This window comes from Equus przewalskii, chromosome 14 (assembly GCF_037783145.1).
Source record: "Equus przewalskii isolate Varuska chromosome 14, EquPr2, whole genome shotgun sequence".
In the NCBI taxonomy this organism is placed as follows: Eukaryota; Metazoa; Chordata; class Mammalia; order Perissodactyla; family Equidae; genus Equus; species Equus przewalskii.
In genome coordinates, this window is record NC_091844.1 from 85,569,730 (window position 1) to 85,587,608 (window position 17,879).

The following is a 17,879-nucleotide window of genomic DNA, read 5'->3' on the forward strand; positions in this document are numbered from 1 at the left end:
AGACCTACACACTGCTCATTGGGCCATGCTGTGGTGGCACCCCACATGCAAAAAATAGAGGAAGGCTGGCACAGATGCTATCTCAGCAACAATCTTCCTCAAGCATAAAGAGGAAAATTGGCAACAGATGTTAGCTCAGAGCCAATCTTCCTTACCAAAATAAAGAGAAAAAACAAAAAAAAAAAGGAAAGGGATGGAAACAGATATACCATGCTAATATGCTAATCGAAAGAAAGCTGGAGAAGCTATGCTAATTTTAGAACAAGGAAAATCGTCAGGGATAAAGAAGAACATTACATAAATGATAAAAGGCCAGTTCTCCAAGAAGATATAACAATACTAAACGTGTATGAACCTAACAACAGAGCATCAAAGTACACGAAGCAAAAAGAGACAGACCTGCAAGGAGACAGAGAGAAATCCACTATTACAGTTGGAGGTGTCCCCACCCCCTTCAGTGTCTGGCAGATTCCGCAGGTAGAAAATCAGTGAGGACACAGCTGACCTGAACGGCACTAAGCATCAACTTGCTATCTGTGCCACAAAGAATATTCCATGCAACAACAGTAGAATACACATTCCTCTAGCTCACATGGACCATGCCAGGCCAGAAAACACACCTTAATAAATAAAAAACGAACAGAAATCACACACAGTATGCTTTCACATCACAGCGGCATTAAACTGGAAGAACGGTTTAAGAGAAAGAGAGACGGAAAATGCCCAAATATCAGGAGGTTAAACAGCACACTTCCAAATAACACACAGGCCAAAGAAGAAGCCTCGAGAGAAACTAAAGAATATTGTGAGCTGAATACAATTGAAAATACAACTTATCAAAATGAGCAGAATGGAGCAAAAGCAGTGCTTACAGGGAAACTTATAACATTAAATGCACACATTAGAAAAGAAGAAAGATGGATCTAAAATCAATCCTCTAAGATCCTCTTTATGAAACAAGAGTAAGAAGAGCAATTTAAGCCCAAAGCAAGCAAAAGAAAAGCCATAATAAAAACTAGAGCAGGAATCAATGAAATCATAAGTAGGAAAACAATAGAGAAAAACAACAAAATCAAGAGCTGGTTCTCTGAAAGATCAATAAAATTGAGAAACGTATAGTCAGGCTAAAATTGTGAAAGTTAAGATGGGTACATGAAACATAAGGGGTGTGGGCCTTCAGTAAGACAGGGGTGCAGGGCTGGGCCAGCCCCAATGGCCTAGTGGTAAGTTTGGCATGCTCCATTTCTGTGGCCTGGGTTCGGTTCCCGGGAGCAGTCCTATACCACTCATCTGTTACTGACCACGCTGTGGTCGCAGCCCACATACAAAAAGAGGAAGACTGGCAGCAGGTGTTAGCTCAGGGCAAATCTTCCTCAGCAAAGACAAAAAAAGAAAAGAAAAGAAAAGAGCCCAAGCCCTGTATCTGCTGTATCTAGCAACAATGCCATGGTTTGCTCTCATTTTCTCTGAAAATTTAGAGCAAAACAACAAACAAAAGAGAAAAATAGGGAAAGGAGGAAAGAAGGCATTATTGCATTATTTCATTTAGGCTGTCCTATCTTAGCTGAAAGGCTAGAGAAAACATCAACAGCCTTGAGGGGTCTAAGACTTTCCATTTTTGTGGACCAGAAGGGCAGTATTTTATTCAACCAGGAAGTGCTTGCAAGATGGCCTCTGAGTGTGCTGGGCAGCGTCGTCCAAGTTCCCACAGTCCTCTCCACTTCCTCCCATCTCACCTGGCCGCCGGCCCCACGCAACTCCAAGGGGTTGTTTGTGATTCTGCCTTTTGGATGGGGCTTAACTGTTTCTCGTTTAAATTTTCCTATTCGTGATTTATTTACTCCTCAGAGGAGCCCGGAAGAAGAAGTCACGCTAGGGCCATTTTCACTTTTTCGATGAAGAAAATGGGAACATTTACAGAGAGGTTAAAGTCTTTGCAGAAGTCTCAAATGGGATCCAAAGTCTGGAGCAGGATTCCAAGCCCTTGCGGGCTCTGAATTCAGCTCAGGAGTGACCACAACCGCTGGGCTACAGAGCACTCGGACTGGGCGGGGCCACACTGTCACGGTTCTGACATTAACTGTCATTGCCCAGATCTGCAGGGGCATGATACAAAAGTAAGCCTGAAAAACCCCCCTTCAGGAAAAATGTTGGTGTTTGTCTTGCTTTGCTTTGTTTATCAACAACAGAAGGGCATTCTCCTCCTTCTGTTATTAATATAAAGCCCACCGCAGCAAAATGTCCACTTGAGACGCAAGGCCAATTCGTTTGTTGAAATATACATTTGTTGTGTATGAAATAGCAAAATGTGTGTGTGTTGGTGGGGAGAATTTACAATTCAACAAAATTTTAAATAAAATCATTTATTTCAGTATAAAATGAAAATATAACCACAATAAAAAAATCAAAAGCAGAAAAAAAAAAAGTCACAATCCTTATGAGTTACGATCACTTTCCTCAGCATATTTTCCACGTTTGTAGACATATTGTACACACAATTTGGTCTCACAATTGTTTGCACTTAATGATATATTATATGTTCCCATGTCCACAATCTCAAAAATCTTATGTAATTAGAGCAGGATATTTACTTAACCATATTTAGATGTTTTCCATTTGGGGCTATTCTATTAAAAAAAAGAAGAAGAAGAAGAGAAGCATTTGTGCATAAAGCACTTATTTTTCTCCACATTTAGCCTCATTTCCTTGGGCTAGGTTCCCCGAAGTGCAACTATCTGAAGTAATCACGCAGTTGCAAATAAAAATCATGCATTTATCCTTCAGCCATCCCTTCCCCCAGTTTAGGCCTAGAAATTCCTTCCTCCTGCTGAGGCAACATGATTTATATTTAAACGCTTCCAGCTCTGCAGCAGCCCACTTCAACAGACTAGCAAATGTTCCTTTTAGCTAATTTCTCTTAGAAAGAAATTTTAAATAATAATACCATATCCCCCAAGAAAATCTTTCTCTTACCATGTAAGTTATTTATTATCACATAATGGCAGTTGTATTGTAACTAGACTGATTTCTAGACAAAGAGTATGGTGTATATAATGTATATAGACTCTATACAAAGAAAGATCCAAATATAATTTAAGCTAAAATCACGCAAACTAGGTTTGTAGCTTCTCGATGATTATTTTTATTAGCAGTTCAGCTAAGGGTTTTTGCCATTTGGGGTCAGTTTATAGACGTCAGTGGTTTTAAAAACCACCATATGGTGATGTTTCAGAAAAAAAGAAAACATAAACCTTTAGGCAGGATCTTAATGTTGTTTATTTCTCAAAAAATGTACTGAGTTCAGTTAAAAGCTTAGCACAGTGCAGCTGAATGTACCAGGTCATGTGCTGGGAATTCAAAAATGAGTAAGACATGTCCCCTTTCTCCCGGAGCCCCAGCTGCCATCCATTCACCCCAGGAAGGTGTGACCAGTAAATGCCCAATCTGAGTCTCACCTCTGCTGTCAAGGAGCGTCAGAAAGAAGACAAACGTGTGAAGGGCAGCACTTAATTCAGGAATGTCTTACTTCCAGGGGCCTCACCTCCCACGCTTCATGCCAACCACTAAGAAGCATCCTCATTTCAGGTTAAATATAATTTCTATGCAACTGTGCCTTGAGTTTAAGTTGACTAAATGACTGTTATATTTTGTTAACTTGACATGACATGTATTGACATCAATCCTGGGTTTTTTTTAATACTTTGGAGCTAATAGTTGTTTACACAATTTAAAAAACATTCACTTTTGCAAGGCTTGTGGGCCCTAGACACCATGCCTGCCATGTCCAGGGAGTAAAAGGATGCTGACTCAAGTCCACGTCATCCACAAAATGCCAGAACAGTGCAGGGACACGATGAGGCCTGAAAGGGCCATGCAGAGCTCTTGGGAAGTGGCAGGAAGACGAGCCACAGGATAAGCGGGTACAACTGTCAGAGAAGGCTCGGTGCCTCGTCAGGGAAAGCCGGGAAGCTGGGATGCAAGAGAACGCAGGCGATGTGCGGGCAGGAGACACCCTAGGATGCCCTGGACCATGAGGGCGTGTCAGGTGACAGCAGGAAATGCAGCCAGCCAGGCGGAACAGGCCAGAGAATGGAACGGGCCTGCAAAAGTCACAAGTCCAAGATGCAGAAGAAAATACTGGGTAGCTACGAAAGCAGGGATGCAAATGAAGAAAGCTCAGAGGCCAGAAACGAGGAAAGTACCATGGAGGAGGTCAGCCACAGAAGAGCACTTGGGTGAGGGGCCTAAGGCAAGACGTTTAGTGACTTCCAAGACTAAGTCCACACATGTTGACACAGGCCAGGTGCAGGTGGTAGAATTCACAAAGAGAGATGTATGCAAGAAGTGTCTCTCAACCAGTCTTCACTGGGCACCCAATATGGGGAAGATTCAGTGGGTGCTTTTGACTTGATCATTGAAGGTGGGCAGGGACAATGCCAACGTTCAAGGACAAAGACAGTGGAAGCTGAGAGAGAGACAGGCGGACTGGGAGGGAAAGTCAGAACGGCCTGCGGCAGCTCACCGGAGGCAAAGGGGAAAGTCAAGGTAGACTTCAAATGAGCGATCAAGGAGTTCCATAAGGAAAAGGGTTAGGTTCATCTACCCCAGCCCCTCATGTTATACACTAAAAATACGTCCAAGGACTTTGGCATCTGAATTGATACTGAAGTGAGTTGAGTCAGTGGAACAGTTGACTGTGAATGAGAGAGGCTGCAGAGAAGGTGCCCAAATGGACCAAGTCAGGCAGGAATCTCGAGCATCTATGAGCGAACTCAAGACACGAAATGAGAACTGTCGAGTGACAGTCAAAACACGGCACACATCAACACCAGACACACTACTGTGCGGCCCTTAGGTACAGGTTAGCCACGTCCCAGGACCGCGAGCTCTCTAGAAGGGGACAGAGCTGGTCAAAAGGCCTGTTGACCTCGAAAGAGACCCCCTTCTCCAAGACCCTCCAGATCACCAGTACGAGGAAATATAATATGAGCTGCATATGTAATTCTAAATTTTCTGGTATCCATGTTAAAAAGTAAAAATAAGCAAGGGAAATTAATTTTCATAATACAGTTTATTTAATTCAATACAAACTAAAATCATTTCAACATGTAATCAATACAAAAGTTACGACTGAGATATTTTACATTCTGTTTTTCAGCCTAGATCTTGGAAGCTAGGTACTTTCCACACTCACGGCACAGCTCACATGGCACTGGCCACAGTTCAAGGGCTGAGGACCCGCACGGAGGCAGTGACCACCACCTGGCCAGCCCCGCTCTCCATCCACACTCCCCTCTGCCTGTCTGCCTTTGGTTTGCTCCCACTGGACCAGAAAGAGGTCCTACCCTCCCCAGATAAACACAGTCCTTGAGAGAGAGGCCTTATCTGCCAAGCCAGCAGGACACAGCCCAAGGCCTCCAATTAGTGGCCTCCGCGGGCAGTCGATCTGGTCCTCCAGGAGAAAAGGCTGGACCCGCTGCACGTGGCCAGGGACTGAGAGAAACAAGGTCACTGTCAAGGAAGCAGGGCTGCTGGCCAAAGGGGAAAGAATCCCAGGAGCGATTAAAGTATTAACAGATAAGAACCGTCCCCTTGGCCGCTGTGCCGCAGGAACAGCACATTCACTTCAGGACAGGCTGGAAACATTACCTTCTGAGAGGTCTTCACGTCTGCACATTCCACAGCCCGGTGCCTGGCTCAGGGTGGGGGCTCAGCAAATATTTACTCAGCATATTAAAAACCATGTACTTTAAATTCTGAACTATTTCACAAGTAGGAGAATTGGAGAGTAAGCCGCACTGCTGGATGAAAAGAGATTCCGATGTGTCCCAGCTGGTTGTTTTTACTAGAGTGGAACTGGAATTTATAAAATTCCAAAAGTTTAAGAGATTAATACCTGTCCTGTTGATTACAGAATGCCACACCCTGTTTTGTTGTAGAAATGCCTCACCACCCCTCTTCCTTCCCACTCTCCGTGTCCTCACCCTCCCTGTATATTCCTTAATCTACCTTTGAACCGTCAGCACCAAGGAGGTTTTGCCAAATGAATGGACAAATGAACAAGAGAAAGGATGAATGGATGAGGCCATTTCTGGACTCGAATGTCTTTGAAGGGAAAAGATGCCTATGAAGTTCGACAAAGATTTATCGAGCACCTACTCTGAGCCAGGGGCCAGAGGGACACAGAAATGAACAAGACAGGTTTGTGGCTTCCTGGCCATCATGCAGCCACAGTTACAAATGTTCACGGAAGGCAGGCGTGTGTGGACACCACCTCGGCACAACAATGAGAACAGGTAAGCCACATGCACACTGGTCTGGACCTCTTCCCTAGGGATTCCTGCCTTTCCAACAAGAGCAGGTGAGAGAAGGAAAGACCATTTACTAAACCTGAGCCTGGCCATGCACCAAACTGGGCGGGTCTTCATGCTCTGTTTTGTCCAGGCCCCTTGAGGACACCCCTCCCAGCTCTTGCAGGCTCTCACCTTCTCAGCTTCTCTCATTCCTGGGTGCGGCCATGCAGCCCAGCTCCAGACAACAGGACACGAACAGAGGCAGCTGCAGTGCTTTAGGAAAAGCTTGTTCTTTCCTGATAATAAGGGACAGATGTAGTTGACAGCATCTCCCCCCACCTCTTCTGCTACCTTAAACACAGATGTGAGCCAGCAGCTGTGGAGAGCCATCTGGACCCCAGCGCAGTGTGAGGGCAAAGGATACAGAGCAACAAGAGGACCTGAGTTCCCGGAAACACCCCCGAGCAGCTGCACCAGTGAGGCACGCACCCCCATCCCCTGCCTTCTCTCTGGGACGCAGACACCCATCTGTGTAAGGCCCTGTTAGTAAGTGTTCTATTGCTGGCCAAACACACAGTGACAGACAAACATGCACAAACAGGTACTACCTGCCACTGGCAGATATATGTTATGGGTTGAATTGTGTGACCCCCAGTATTTGTGAATGTGACCTTGTTAGGGTCTTTGCAGATGCTCAAGTTAAGATTGATAGAGTGGGCCCCACTCCAGTATGACTGGTGACTAGCCATTTTGCCTGTCTTAGTCCATTCATAGAATTATAGCAAGATACCATAGAATGGATGGCTTATAAACAACAAACATTTATTTCTCACAGGTCTGGAGCTGGAAGTCCAAGATCAAGGTGCTGGCAGATTCAGTGTCTGGTGAGAGCCCGCTTCCTGGTTCACAGATGGCCATCTTTTCACTGTGTCCTCACATGACAGAAGGCGCAAGAGAGCTTTCTGGGATTTTATTTCATTTTAAAAAAAGGGCACTAATCTCATTCATGAGGGCTCCATCTTTGTGACCTAGTCAGCTCCCAAAGGCCCCACCTCCTAATACCATCTCTTAGGGGATTACGTTTCAACATATGCATCTGGGGGACACATCACTGAATCTGCAGCATAGCTTCTATGCATGAGGACAGCAGGCAAGCTGTGAAGACAGCAGATGGGGAGGAGGGGAGAATATATGCTGACACAGAGGCCGTTCCTTAGGGTCCCAGGAGCTGATGGAATAAAAACACCTCCTTACTTCTTTTTTCTAACACATCCGGCCCCATCCACCACTCTGCTGGCCTCTCCCAACCAGACTGCACCAGTTTTCAGGGCCCGTGGCTGACGCCCCATTGAGACATAAAGAAGAAAGAAGCAACTGTGGCCTCAGCAGACAGCGAGCTCTGTATTTTCCACACAGGGCCTGGGCCTGCCTCGCCCCTGCCAAGGGATGAGGAAGAAACACACACAGTTTCAGCCAACAAATTCAGGTCCGGAGGTGCCAGCTCCAAAAGTCTTCTGGAAGCTCTTTCTACCCCATTGTCCTAGGGCTACTATGCACCAGTGCATGTGCTACCAAGAAGTGCTGTGTGGCAGTCCAGGCAGTCAGGAAAAATTAATTTATGGTACTGTTTGTTTCTTTATGTTCTCAATCGCCTAGCAAATGGCCGCCTCACAGGGTCTCCACAAGCCTTCACACTCCCTGAGGCAAAGTTATCCTGGAACACGCACTCTGCATGAGGCTTCTGAGTGCAAACTTGCACCAGAGACCAAAAGAGAAGATAAGTCACTCAAGACATGGATTCCACAAAGACAGAATACACCAAATGCCATGAATTATTGTGCACACACTTTATAGCCTCCTTTGCAGTTGCTGCTCTTCAACTCCCATAGAAAAACAGCCATGTGAATCGATGGCCCATATTGCATTTACCTGGCAAACAGCCTTTCTAGGAACTCTGACCACCTCTTTACCTAGAGCACCCCAATCTTTCATTAGAAAGATCTAAGCTCCTAAGGCTGAGGGAGCCCCACCTCCTTCCCTTGCCCATGGGCCCGACCACCAGCCCCAACCCAACGTTCTCAAGAACAAACCCTTCTTGGTCCCAAATCTTTGGCCCTCTTCCACCCCAGCAGGGAGCACCCTCTTCTCTGCTCTCCAATCTTCTGCAAAGGCTACCCACATTCACTCCTGTTCCCATCAGTCACTTCCATCAACTCCACCAGCATTCCCATAACACACACTTGGATGAGCACACTTTGGCCTTTATGCGTCACTGTCCCCTCATCACGGCTCCCTTGCTGGACTATGAGCACTGCAGGGTAACGCCCATTTCTCCTGCCTCATTCTCCCCTGCTCCAGAGTGCCCCCAGCTACAGGACCACCGCCAGCCAGCCCATACAAGTCTCGCCGTCTGTGCCACTGGAACTGGCGCTATCTGCTGTCGGCACAATCACAGGACCCAGGACTGTCAAGGCCTTCCTCCCTGCATCCCACGCCGCCAGGCTGCGGCTCCAGCCTTCATCCTCCGACCCAAGGAGCATCCCCACCCACGGGGCATTCAGCATCTTATAGTCCTGTGGTATACTGCTCTGTGGCCTGACCTCCCAAAGAGAGACCCATATCTCGGGATTTGCTCAGATCTTGCTGGAGTACAGAAGGTAAACTCAAATCCCATTTCCTCATCGATAATCTGCCCACAGTTTCCCTCCTGACACAGTGGGCAGATTATCTCGTATTCAATCATTTAACAAAATGCATTTAGAAAGAGCATGATAAGGCAGTGAGGGAATGCTAACGTGAGTAAGTTCCTGCCCGTGTGGCACTTATAATGTAGTAGATGAAATATGACAGTCATACAAATCACTAAAATTAGATTAGAGGGTTTTAAGCGCAAATATAGGTTTTGGAAAAAAGTTGCTATGGAAGCACCTGGGAGAGAGGACGTTTCCACCTGCAGGCGGGAGAGAGAGAGAGCAGGAGCCTGGAAGGGATGGGGCGTGCTTGAGCCGCAGGCCTACAGTCTGCCCTTCGTGCTCCACACGCCTCCAGTTTCTCATTGTTAAGACGCCAGTGCTAGATGAGCACCCCCCACAGTCCCCACACTAACAATCCTATAGCTTTAAGAAAAAGGCAACGTGCCTGCTGAGCCTGGAAGGGTCACGAGGAATCTGGCATATGGAGACGGAGGGAGAGAACATTCTAGGGCACAAGGGCTGAGGCTGTGGAGAGATCAGCACTGGAAAGACAGGCTGGAACCAAATGGTGAAGAATCTGGAAATCAACCCAGGGGCACATTCGTGACTTCACAGGCCACGGTGTCTCAGCGGGGAAGTGACAAGAGGTCAGCAGAGAGAATGAGGAGGGACGGCCCTGGGATCACGGCAAAGCATCCCAGGAAAGTCCAACAACACCTGCTCTGATTCCGGCTTCAGGACACCTACTCAAGAGAAGGTTTCCCCTTGAGGAAGAAGAGGTCACCTAACGAGGACGTCTGCACATTTCTGTGAAGGGGACCCTTCCCACCCACAAGCTGAGGGAGAGTGACAGCCTCTCTGCCCAGCAGGCTGCCCTTCCTGCAGGGGATGCAGGGAGGGGGCGGCAGGGGAGGGCAAGTGGTGCCATTCTGGACTAGGGGAGAGCCTGCAAAACGAGCCAGAGACTGAGGGTGAACAGGGAGGGTCAGACACGGCCCCGCCGCTGGCCAGTTAACATGTCCTGGGTGCAGAGCCAGAGCAGAGGGAAGGCTCCCTCACTGTGTGCAGGGGAACAGGAGGTCCCCGGAAGTCTGGGAGGGATGCTCTTCTTGTTGCCGGGGTCATCGGCACAGCTCCGCCTCCCTGTAGATAACCTTAAAATGCTGCCGCCCCCAACATCCAACATGCCCTGTGCCACAAAGACCCGCCTTTGGAAGCCAAAAAGTGTCCCAGGAAAACCATGATGTAAGAGGCATTCTGCCGACAGACCCAAACCCTGTTTAACCAACAGCCCGACTGAGAGCACCATCAATACCCACGTTCTGCATGTCGAAGCCCCCTCTTTGCTCCCCTGGATCTGTGCCTGGTTCCTGCCCACGGAGCTGGGCTGGCAGGAGCAGAAGTCGGTGGAGCCTGCAACACCACTCCCCTCCCTTGGGCTCCCTTCCAGCTCGAAGGTTGTCACCTGCAGGCTGCCTGCTGCTATCGCTGGGGAACTGCCCCAGCCTAGCTCAGGTGACTCAAAGACAGAGACAGGCTCCCCGATTGTAAAAACGGTGGTTGCTTCCCATGGCTCCCGCGCGCTCCCGGAACCCTCTCCCCTCTACCCAGCAGACTTAGGGGTGGGACGGGGACTGAGGGACTACTCACAGGGACAGAGGCTCCAAAACCAAACAGTGAAAACCTCACTTTCAGAGACAGCCGGCCCACCCTCCGACATGCCCGGGGCAGAGCCTGCTGCTGGCTCAGCGTTGCTGCGCTGGCTCTAAGTTCCCTGCCCACCCAGGCTGTTTCTTGCTGTTCCCAGGCCCAGAATCTGACCTTGACCCTCCAATTATCCTGGCTAACTTGGACTCATCCTTTAAGTACTGGCCCAGCATCACCAGCTCTGGTCGCACTCCTCCCCACATGGGCAGAAATGAGGTGCCCCTCCCACGCCCCACGGCACTCGGCACACCGACCCCACTGTTAGAACAATCTGTCAGTGTGTGGCGTCCACCCCTGAGACCACAGCCCCCTGAAGGGCACAGAATGTACCTTTCCTGCAGGACTCTGGGTTGAACACCAGGCTTCCACCTCTACCATGTGCGTGGCCTTGGACGACACAGCTGCTCTTTGCTCCACCTCTCTCCTTTGTAAGTTGGAGACAGCAGCAACACCTGTCCTGTGGGGCTGTGGGAGACCTGGATCCACAGCCATGCACAGCACTTCCTACCAGCACTTGGTGATGGGAAACGCTAATGAATATTAACTACTGTTTCCTCTCTCTCTGGTGCCAAATTCTAGGAGACTATAGGTATTGGTTGACACACTTCAGCATGCTCTCCATGAACTTATTTTTCTCTATAGCATTGCATCCAGGGAGGTTAAGACACTTGTCCAAGGTCACACAGCTGAGTGAGAAAGTTGTACACAAGCTCTGTCCTTCAGCCCTAATCCCAGGCAGGTATCGGAACAGTTGCTTCAACTTAATTTCTTCATCTAATTAAGAAAAGATATTCATTTGTGTCAGTAATGCAGAAACAAGACAGAGGAGTCTGCTTTTGGAAATGATTACCTCAAAAGACCTTTTTAGTCTTAAAGAAAGGCACCTTCACCCTGGTTCTTGGATCTCCAAGGTCGGAAGGTACCCAGAGTGCCTAAGGAGAGGCTTCATCTGCCTTAGAAACATTCTATGCTCTTCGCAGCCTCTTGGCTGCCTCTGATCTCCTGCACCCCAGGAACTGGGGGAGCCCTCCTTGGCCAGATTCCCTGAAGGGTCTGAGGGCTCAACACCATCTGGAGTGGCTCCAGACCACCAAACCACCAAGCCAGCCGAGGCATCTCCATGCCCCTAGCTCAAGTACAGAGGAGAAAAAAGAGCAGACAGTTGGGAGAACAGCTCTCGGTGTGGCCAGGGTCCCTGACTTTTCCTCTTGGGGGCCACAGTGTCCTCAAGGTCACAGTGACAGGGCTGAGCTGGCAATCTCTGATAGTTCTGTGATTCCCAATCTACGAGGACAAGTCTCCCCCTATCTCTACCACCAGAGAGAAAGGCTCCCAAGAGGAGGAGAAATTTGAACAAAAGAAAGCGGCACGGCCAAACTATGAACCACAGTGGAAAAAACAGACGACGTGGCTCCCAGCGTCTGGCCCTGCCGCTGTCTGGCTGAGTGGCACGTTCACCCGCTGGACGTCAGCAGCTTCAACTGAACAACGTGTGTGGTCGCTTCCAAGTCCCAAACCACATTCAGTCCACAAGAGAAACACCTTAGGCTAGTGAAGATCTGGATGCAGGGATTACACACCAACAAAACGAGGGTGCTGGATATGTTTATAAAAGGTATGAACTTGAAAGCGCTCTTCCGGTTTTCAGTACCCCCATAGGTGCATCGCCTGTGGGCGCCCACATCATTCATTCACCAGCTGCAGCTCTGCCTCCAGCATTTGAATCTGCCCTTCATTAGTTCCTTTTCCAGGGTGCTGACACTAGAATCAGGGCCCCTTGAAACACATGAACTTGCAAACTTCAACTGTGCTGAATCTGGAAATTTTGCATGCCAGTAAAATTAGGTTATTTGCATCCCATTTTTTCATGAGGACTTCGATCCATGCCTAACCCACTGACAGGCGGTGCAGGTGGGGGTTCTGATTCTAAAGCTCACACTCTGCACACTCCCCCTTCCCTCAATACGGCCTTAATTGCTCTAAAGGAGGGCTCAGCTCACTCACTCTCTTCCGAAACCATCAATGGCTCCCACTGCCACAGGATCAAGACCAAAGTTGGCCTGGAATTCAAAGATTTCACGATTTGTCCCCATCTGACCTCTCCAGTCATAATCCCTTTGCATTCTTTAAAAAATAATAAAAACAAAAATTAAGAGGGCACTAGAAAGCTGCAAGAAACCAGGTCCCTATTATCAGTACTGGGGGAGGGAACACATCACAGGAGCATTTGGGCTGCAGGCCCGTGGGAAAGTTCCCAGCACAGACCTTGTGTTCCCACCCTCCTTCTTGCTGGGCAGCTCCCTCTGGCCAGGGGCCCTTCCTACCACCTTGGAGCTGCCCCCCTTCAAGCTTTGACTCAATACTCCCCCTCATGAAGCAGCCCTGCCTCCTCTCCCTGCCTTCCCCTCCTTGGAACTCCCACAGCTCCACAGGCATCTGCACCCCCTCCTTTCTGCCTTTGCTTCTAAACACATCTTATCTGCAGCCTAATCTCCGAGGGCAGCCCCTGGCCAGATTCACTGGACCATGTCCTTACTAGATCCCCAGGCCCCAATCCCAGGAAAGCGCTTCCTTCCCATAACTGTTCAAAGCAAGACTGGGGTCTCTTTCTAGTGAAGGGACCAGATCCCCCTCCCACCAGGGCAGCAGGACCCACTAGGGATCTTCTCCTGGGGCCTTATCTCGCTCTCCTTCCTTACCCTGCCTTGCACCCAGCACAAGGCAAGTACGGGATATTTGTTGAATGGGCTTTTTTAAAAAGAAATTTACTGGGAAAAAGACAGAACTTTAGGAGTGACCATCCTGAGACCTGCCTATGGTGATCATTAGCGTACAAGTAACCTCTTCCTCCCCGTGACCCTGAGCCTCCAGGTTTGCACAAGCCAACAGAGCTGGGCGCCCAGGATGGTGCAGGGGACGTGGGGAGCCTCTGCTGGAGGGTGGAGTGGGGAGCCCCGCAGGGAACTGCCCCGCACGTCCCTCAGGAGAGGAAGGCTCCCAGCGAGGAAGGCAGCGGCCGCGGTCATCCGGCGCCTGATGTGCAAAGCGCAGGACCCACGACACTCGGCCCACTCCGGCCAGGCTGACCTTCCCGCCGCCTCCCCGCGCCCCGGTCGTTCCCCTTCCCGAGACTTCGTCGTCCGCGGCCTCCGGGCGGCACCCCACTCAAAAGAAGCCCCCGTGTGCCACCTCGCCCGCCCACCAGGGCCCAGGGACGCAGCGCAGGAGACGGGCGCCCGGGCCAGGGAGGCGGCTGGGGAGCCGAGGGTCCCAAGTGGCCGGCCGCAGTTCTGGGGCCACCGAGGGGCAGGGCAGTGCCAGGGCGGCGCCCTCAGCACGGACCCGGCAGGTCCCCACCCGGGGACCCCGCCAGCCACCCCCGGCCCACACCGATCGGAGCGCCAGGGACCCAGCTGGGCCGGCGTGGGGCGAGCCAAGGCCGGCTCCGCACGGCCACATCCCCGGTCCCCCTGGGCCGCGCCCCGCTCCCGTGATGCCAACACAAAGAGGACGCGCGTCACCCACCTGGTCCCGCGCGCCGGGGCTCCGGGGGCCGCCGCTCCCGCTCGGCCGCGGGCGGGGCTCCTGGCGCTCCGCGCGATGTAGGGTGCCCGGTGCCCGGTGGCTGCCGCCCGTCCGTCCCGGGTGCCCGCCGCCCGCCGCCCGCCGCCCCGCGCCGCGTCCAGCTCGGAGCCGCCCTTTATTCCCCGCCCGCCCTCCAGCCGGGGCGCGCAGCCCGCGGGGGGAGAGTGGGCGGCGGCGAGCGGCACAAAGACGCGGGGCCCCGGCTCGGCCCGAGCGCCCTGGCACGGCACACAGCGCCCCCTGCCGCCCGCCGCCCGCGCAGGCCCGGGGAGCACCTGGTCCCCCAGAGGACCTCGAGGAGCCTCTGGCCACCCAAACGAAAGCAAGGGTCCTGTCTGGTGGCAGCCCGGAAGACAGACCCCTGATGCCAACACTCTGGGGGGGAAATATCAGTAATCTAGGAAAGAAATGGGTGACCCTGTCAAACCTTCTTAGCTAGGTGATACTAAGAGCATCGGGCTGGGCACCAGGGCCTGGGATCAAGTGCCAACTCTGTCACAGCCCAGACAGACAGCAGCTCGCCATTGGGCTTCCCAGAACCTCAGCTCCATGCCCTGTCGTATGAGGACCTTGCAGTGAAGGCTCAGGGCCTTTCTACGCCAGCGTCACAGGAAATGTCTTTCCATCCCACAACCTGATTGCTTTGCGAGATGGAGAAGACACCCAAAATAGGGGCACAGCAATTCCTTTCCTACTCTTAGCAGTTCTAGCTTGTTAGAGTCAAAGATCTTTGAAGGTAGAATTCCTGTGAGATTTACCTTTGCCACTCCCTCTCGTAGCTAGAAGTTACACAGGTGTTAAATTGGATGTCTGTCAGGCATGCATATCTGAACAAAACATATCCATGTCTATGAAAGAATGCCTCCTTCAATGCACAGACAGCTTTCTCCAGAATTGTGGGGAAACCCACAGTAATATCTTTCTTCCTTAACACTATACTCTCCACACTGTCTGCTCTGAATTCTAATGCCATCACCTAACAGCCCTGTGACCTTAAGCAAGTTACTTAACTTCTTTGTGCTTTAATTTTCTCATCTGGAAAAATGCAGGTGGTAAGAGTATGTGTGTCATAGAGATCCCGGAAGGGATTAAATAAGTCAACTATGCATAAAGCATTATCAGTATAACTGACAAAGAGTAAGAACTTCATGGTCCTTAGCTATTGTTTGTCTCATTTCCCTGAAACAATTACACTACAAGATTCTTAACTATCTTTGACACAACTCTGCATAATTTGTCTTCTTCTGTTACATACACATCTTTTTCAAAAGCATAATTCTGTCTCATCTACGTAGAGAAGTTATTCTGGCAAATATTTCCCCTCCTCAAAGATATGAATGAGTATTTGCCTTCTGATGTCTCTGTCAAATTCTTTGCAGAAGCATCACTATTCAAGAAGAAGGCCCAGTGAGAAGAATCCTAACGTTTGGTTACTCCAACCTCTCACTAGAAGATGAAAACGATTCTTCATAAAGGCCTGAGCTTCATGGAAAATGTATGCGCCCCTCCTTTACTCTGGCCGTGGTACCAGGACAGTGCTGGTGTGATACTGCTTATGAACGGATGATTAAATGAATGGTACCCAGGGGATGGAAGTGATTCCATGTGCTCTGCTTTCAATTGGTCCACAGTGAGATGCAGACATTTCTATGGTACACAGGGCAACAGAATTCAAGTTGGAGGAGCTGGGAAGGACTCTCTGGGGCAGGCAGGGAGGAGATTGAGGGGTAAAACCGATCTCTTATCCAACTGTGTAATTGAAGCCTTGTAGGTGCTCAATGTGTGTGACCTCATTCCCATGTTTGTTTGTCTTTGTTAATGCAATTGTTGTTGGGGGATGGGGAAAGAAGACATGATCATTGATAATCCAATTTGCAGCAGTCCACACAATGCATCTCAAAGGCGATTTTTCTCTATGAAATCTTCCCACTCCATCACTGCTCTCCGTATCCCCGGATCCCTGAATTTGTGTAATGTTTAGTTTGTTTCTGTTAATCACGGCGTCTGTCACACTTCATATTTTGGGTGTTTACTGTCTGATTTTTAGATCTTAAGATTCTGTAGAAGAGTAATGGAGTCATTTTTCTGTGTATCCCCACAGGGCCTTGGGCAGCCTAAGTGCTCAATAAACAGAGTGCAATTATCCACTCTGAGCTCTGCCTCGGAGCAGCCGTCCTGGTTCTCTCCAACAACAAGCTGCCTGTGGCTCTCAAGGTCATTTCAGCTCATCACTGCTTGATTTTCAGTCCAACTCCACACACAGGTCATGGCTTTGAACCACTTCACCCAGAGGGTTGTCATGCCAAGTCTGTTTTCAAAGATGCCCTTTGTTCCTAAGTATTTGTGACTCATCATTCACTCATTGAACAAGCATCTTTTTGATTACCTACTATGGGCAAGACGGTGAACAGACCAGAGAATTAGTGCCGCTGTAAATGGTCCAGAGGCTGGAGAAATGGAATTCTATTCTGAAATTTCCCCTCTATACACAAAATTGAGAGAAGCTCAAGATTCATACTCATGGCTTAAAATAAAAACTTTTTAGACAACGGAGTTTGTACGAATTTGTAATCACACATTCTATAAGTACAGAAAACTCACATTTCTTTAATTTTTAAAATTAATTTAAATGCAATTCTTTATTTCTAGAGAGCAGCAGGCAATTAAAGGTCACTGTTGTTCTGACTCTCTCCCTTGGAACACACAGCAATCTGAGGGATTTCACGGTGCGAGGATGTGGGATGTAACCTGTCATCCTCAGCCCATCGCCAGGTCCACTGACAGTCTCCTCCAAGCCCTGCCAACTCTTTCCAGCAGACTGCGTGCAGATTCTCATCCAGGTGCACAGCTCCCCAGGTAGACCAGGAAGCCTGAGAGGTTCCCCCGCTCCAAGGGCAATGCCAAGTGCCTGCCACTCTCGGGGCTTCTTGGGAAAGCTTCCCTTGTCCACATGCCTGCCACCCTCCCCTCAAAAGCCTCCTCTCTTTTTTTCCTAGCCTAGACATCCCAAAGAATCTCTTCCATGGGTGGAGCATCCGCATCAGACAGGAGGCAGAGTGGTTGTCTTCAGGTAGCTCTGCCTTCAGCTTTGCAAACACCACAGGAGCTAGCAAGATGCAAGACTCGAGCTGTTTTCCTAGAACGCCAGGAGAAAAGATGCAAAAAAGCCAACCTCCATTACTATCACAATAAAATGTGTGGTCTAAATAAGAAAGAATAATAACTTAAGGAAGAAAACAAAACTTCAAGAAAGAAGATGGAACTCATCCTTGCAGTCACTTAGCAACAGCGCCTCCATGGACTGAATTGGGTCCTCCAAATTTGTATGTTGAAGTTCTAACCCCCACCACCTCATAATGTGACCTTATATGGAAATAGGGTCGTTGCACACATAATTAGTTCAGATGAAGTCATCCTGGAGGAGAGTAGGCCCTAATCCAGTATGACTGATGTCCTTACAAAAAGCATCAATTTGAAGACAGACTCATACACAGGGAGGATGCCGTGTGAACACGAAGGCAGAGATCGGGTGATGCTTCCACAAACCAAGGAGAGCCAAAGACTGCCAGCTAACCACCAGAAGCTAAGAGAAGGCCTGGAA

The 17,879-nt window shown here is 49.5% G+C and overlaps 1 protein-coding gene across 8 annotated transcripts in view; it reads right to left on the minus strand.

Moving 5' to 3' along the window:
- The window catches only part of RNF144A (ring finger protein 144A), a 119,251-nt gene extending 104,782 nt beyond the window's left edge, over window positions 1-14,469 (minus strand). For 2 of the 8 annotated variants that reach the window (XM_070571762.1, XM_070571760.1), the window contains exon 1: window positions 14,219-14,344. Coding sequence is in view for 1 of the 8 variants with exons in the window: in XM_070571754.1 (XP_070427855.1) it covers window positions 12,698-12,803 (106 nt within the window). In the remaining 7 variants the exon portion in view is untranslated. Of the gene's footprint in view, window positions 1-12,697; window positions 12,845-14,218 lie in introns of those variants that run through there. The other 6 variants (XM_070571756.1, XM_070571764.1, XM_070571759.1 and 3 more) reach the window with 6 other exon arrangements.
- Between the last annotated feature and the right edge of the window lie 3,410 nt (window positions 14,470-17,879).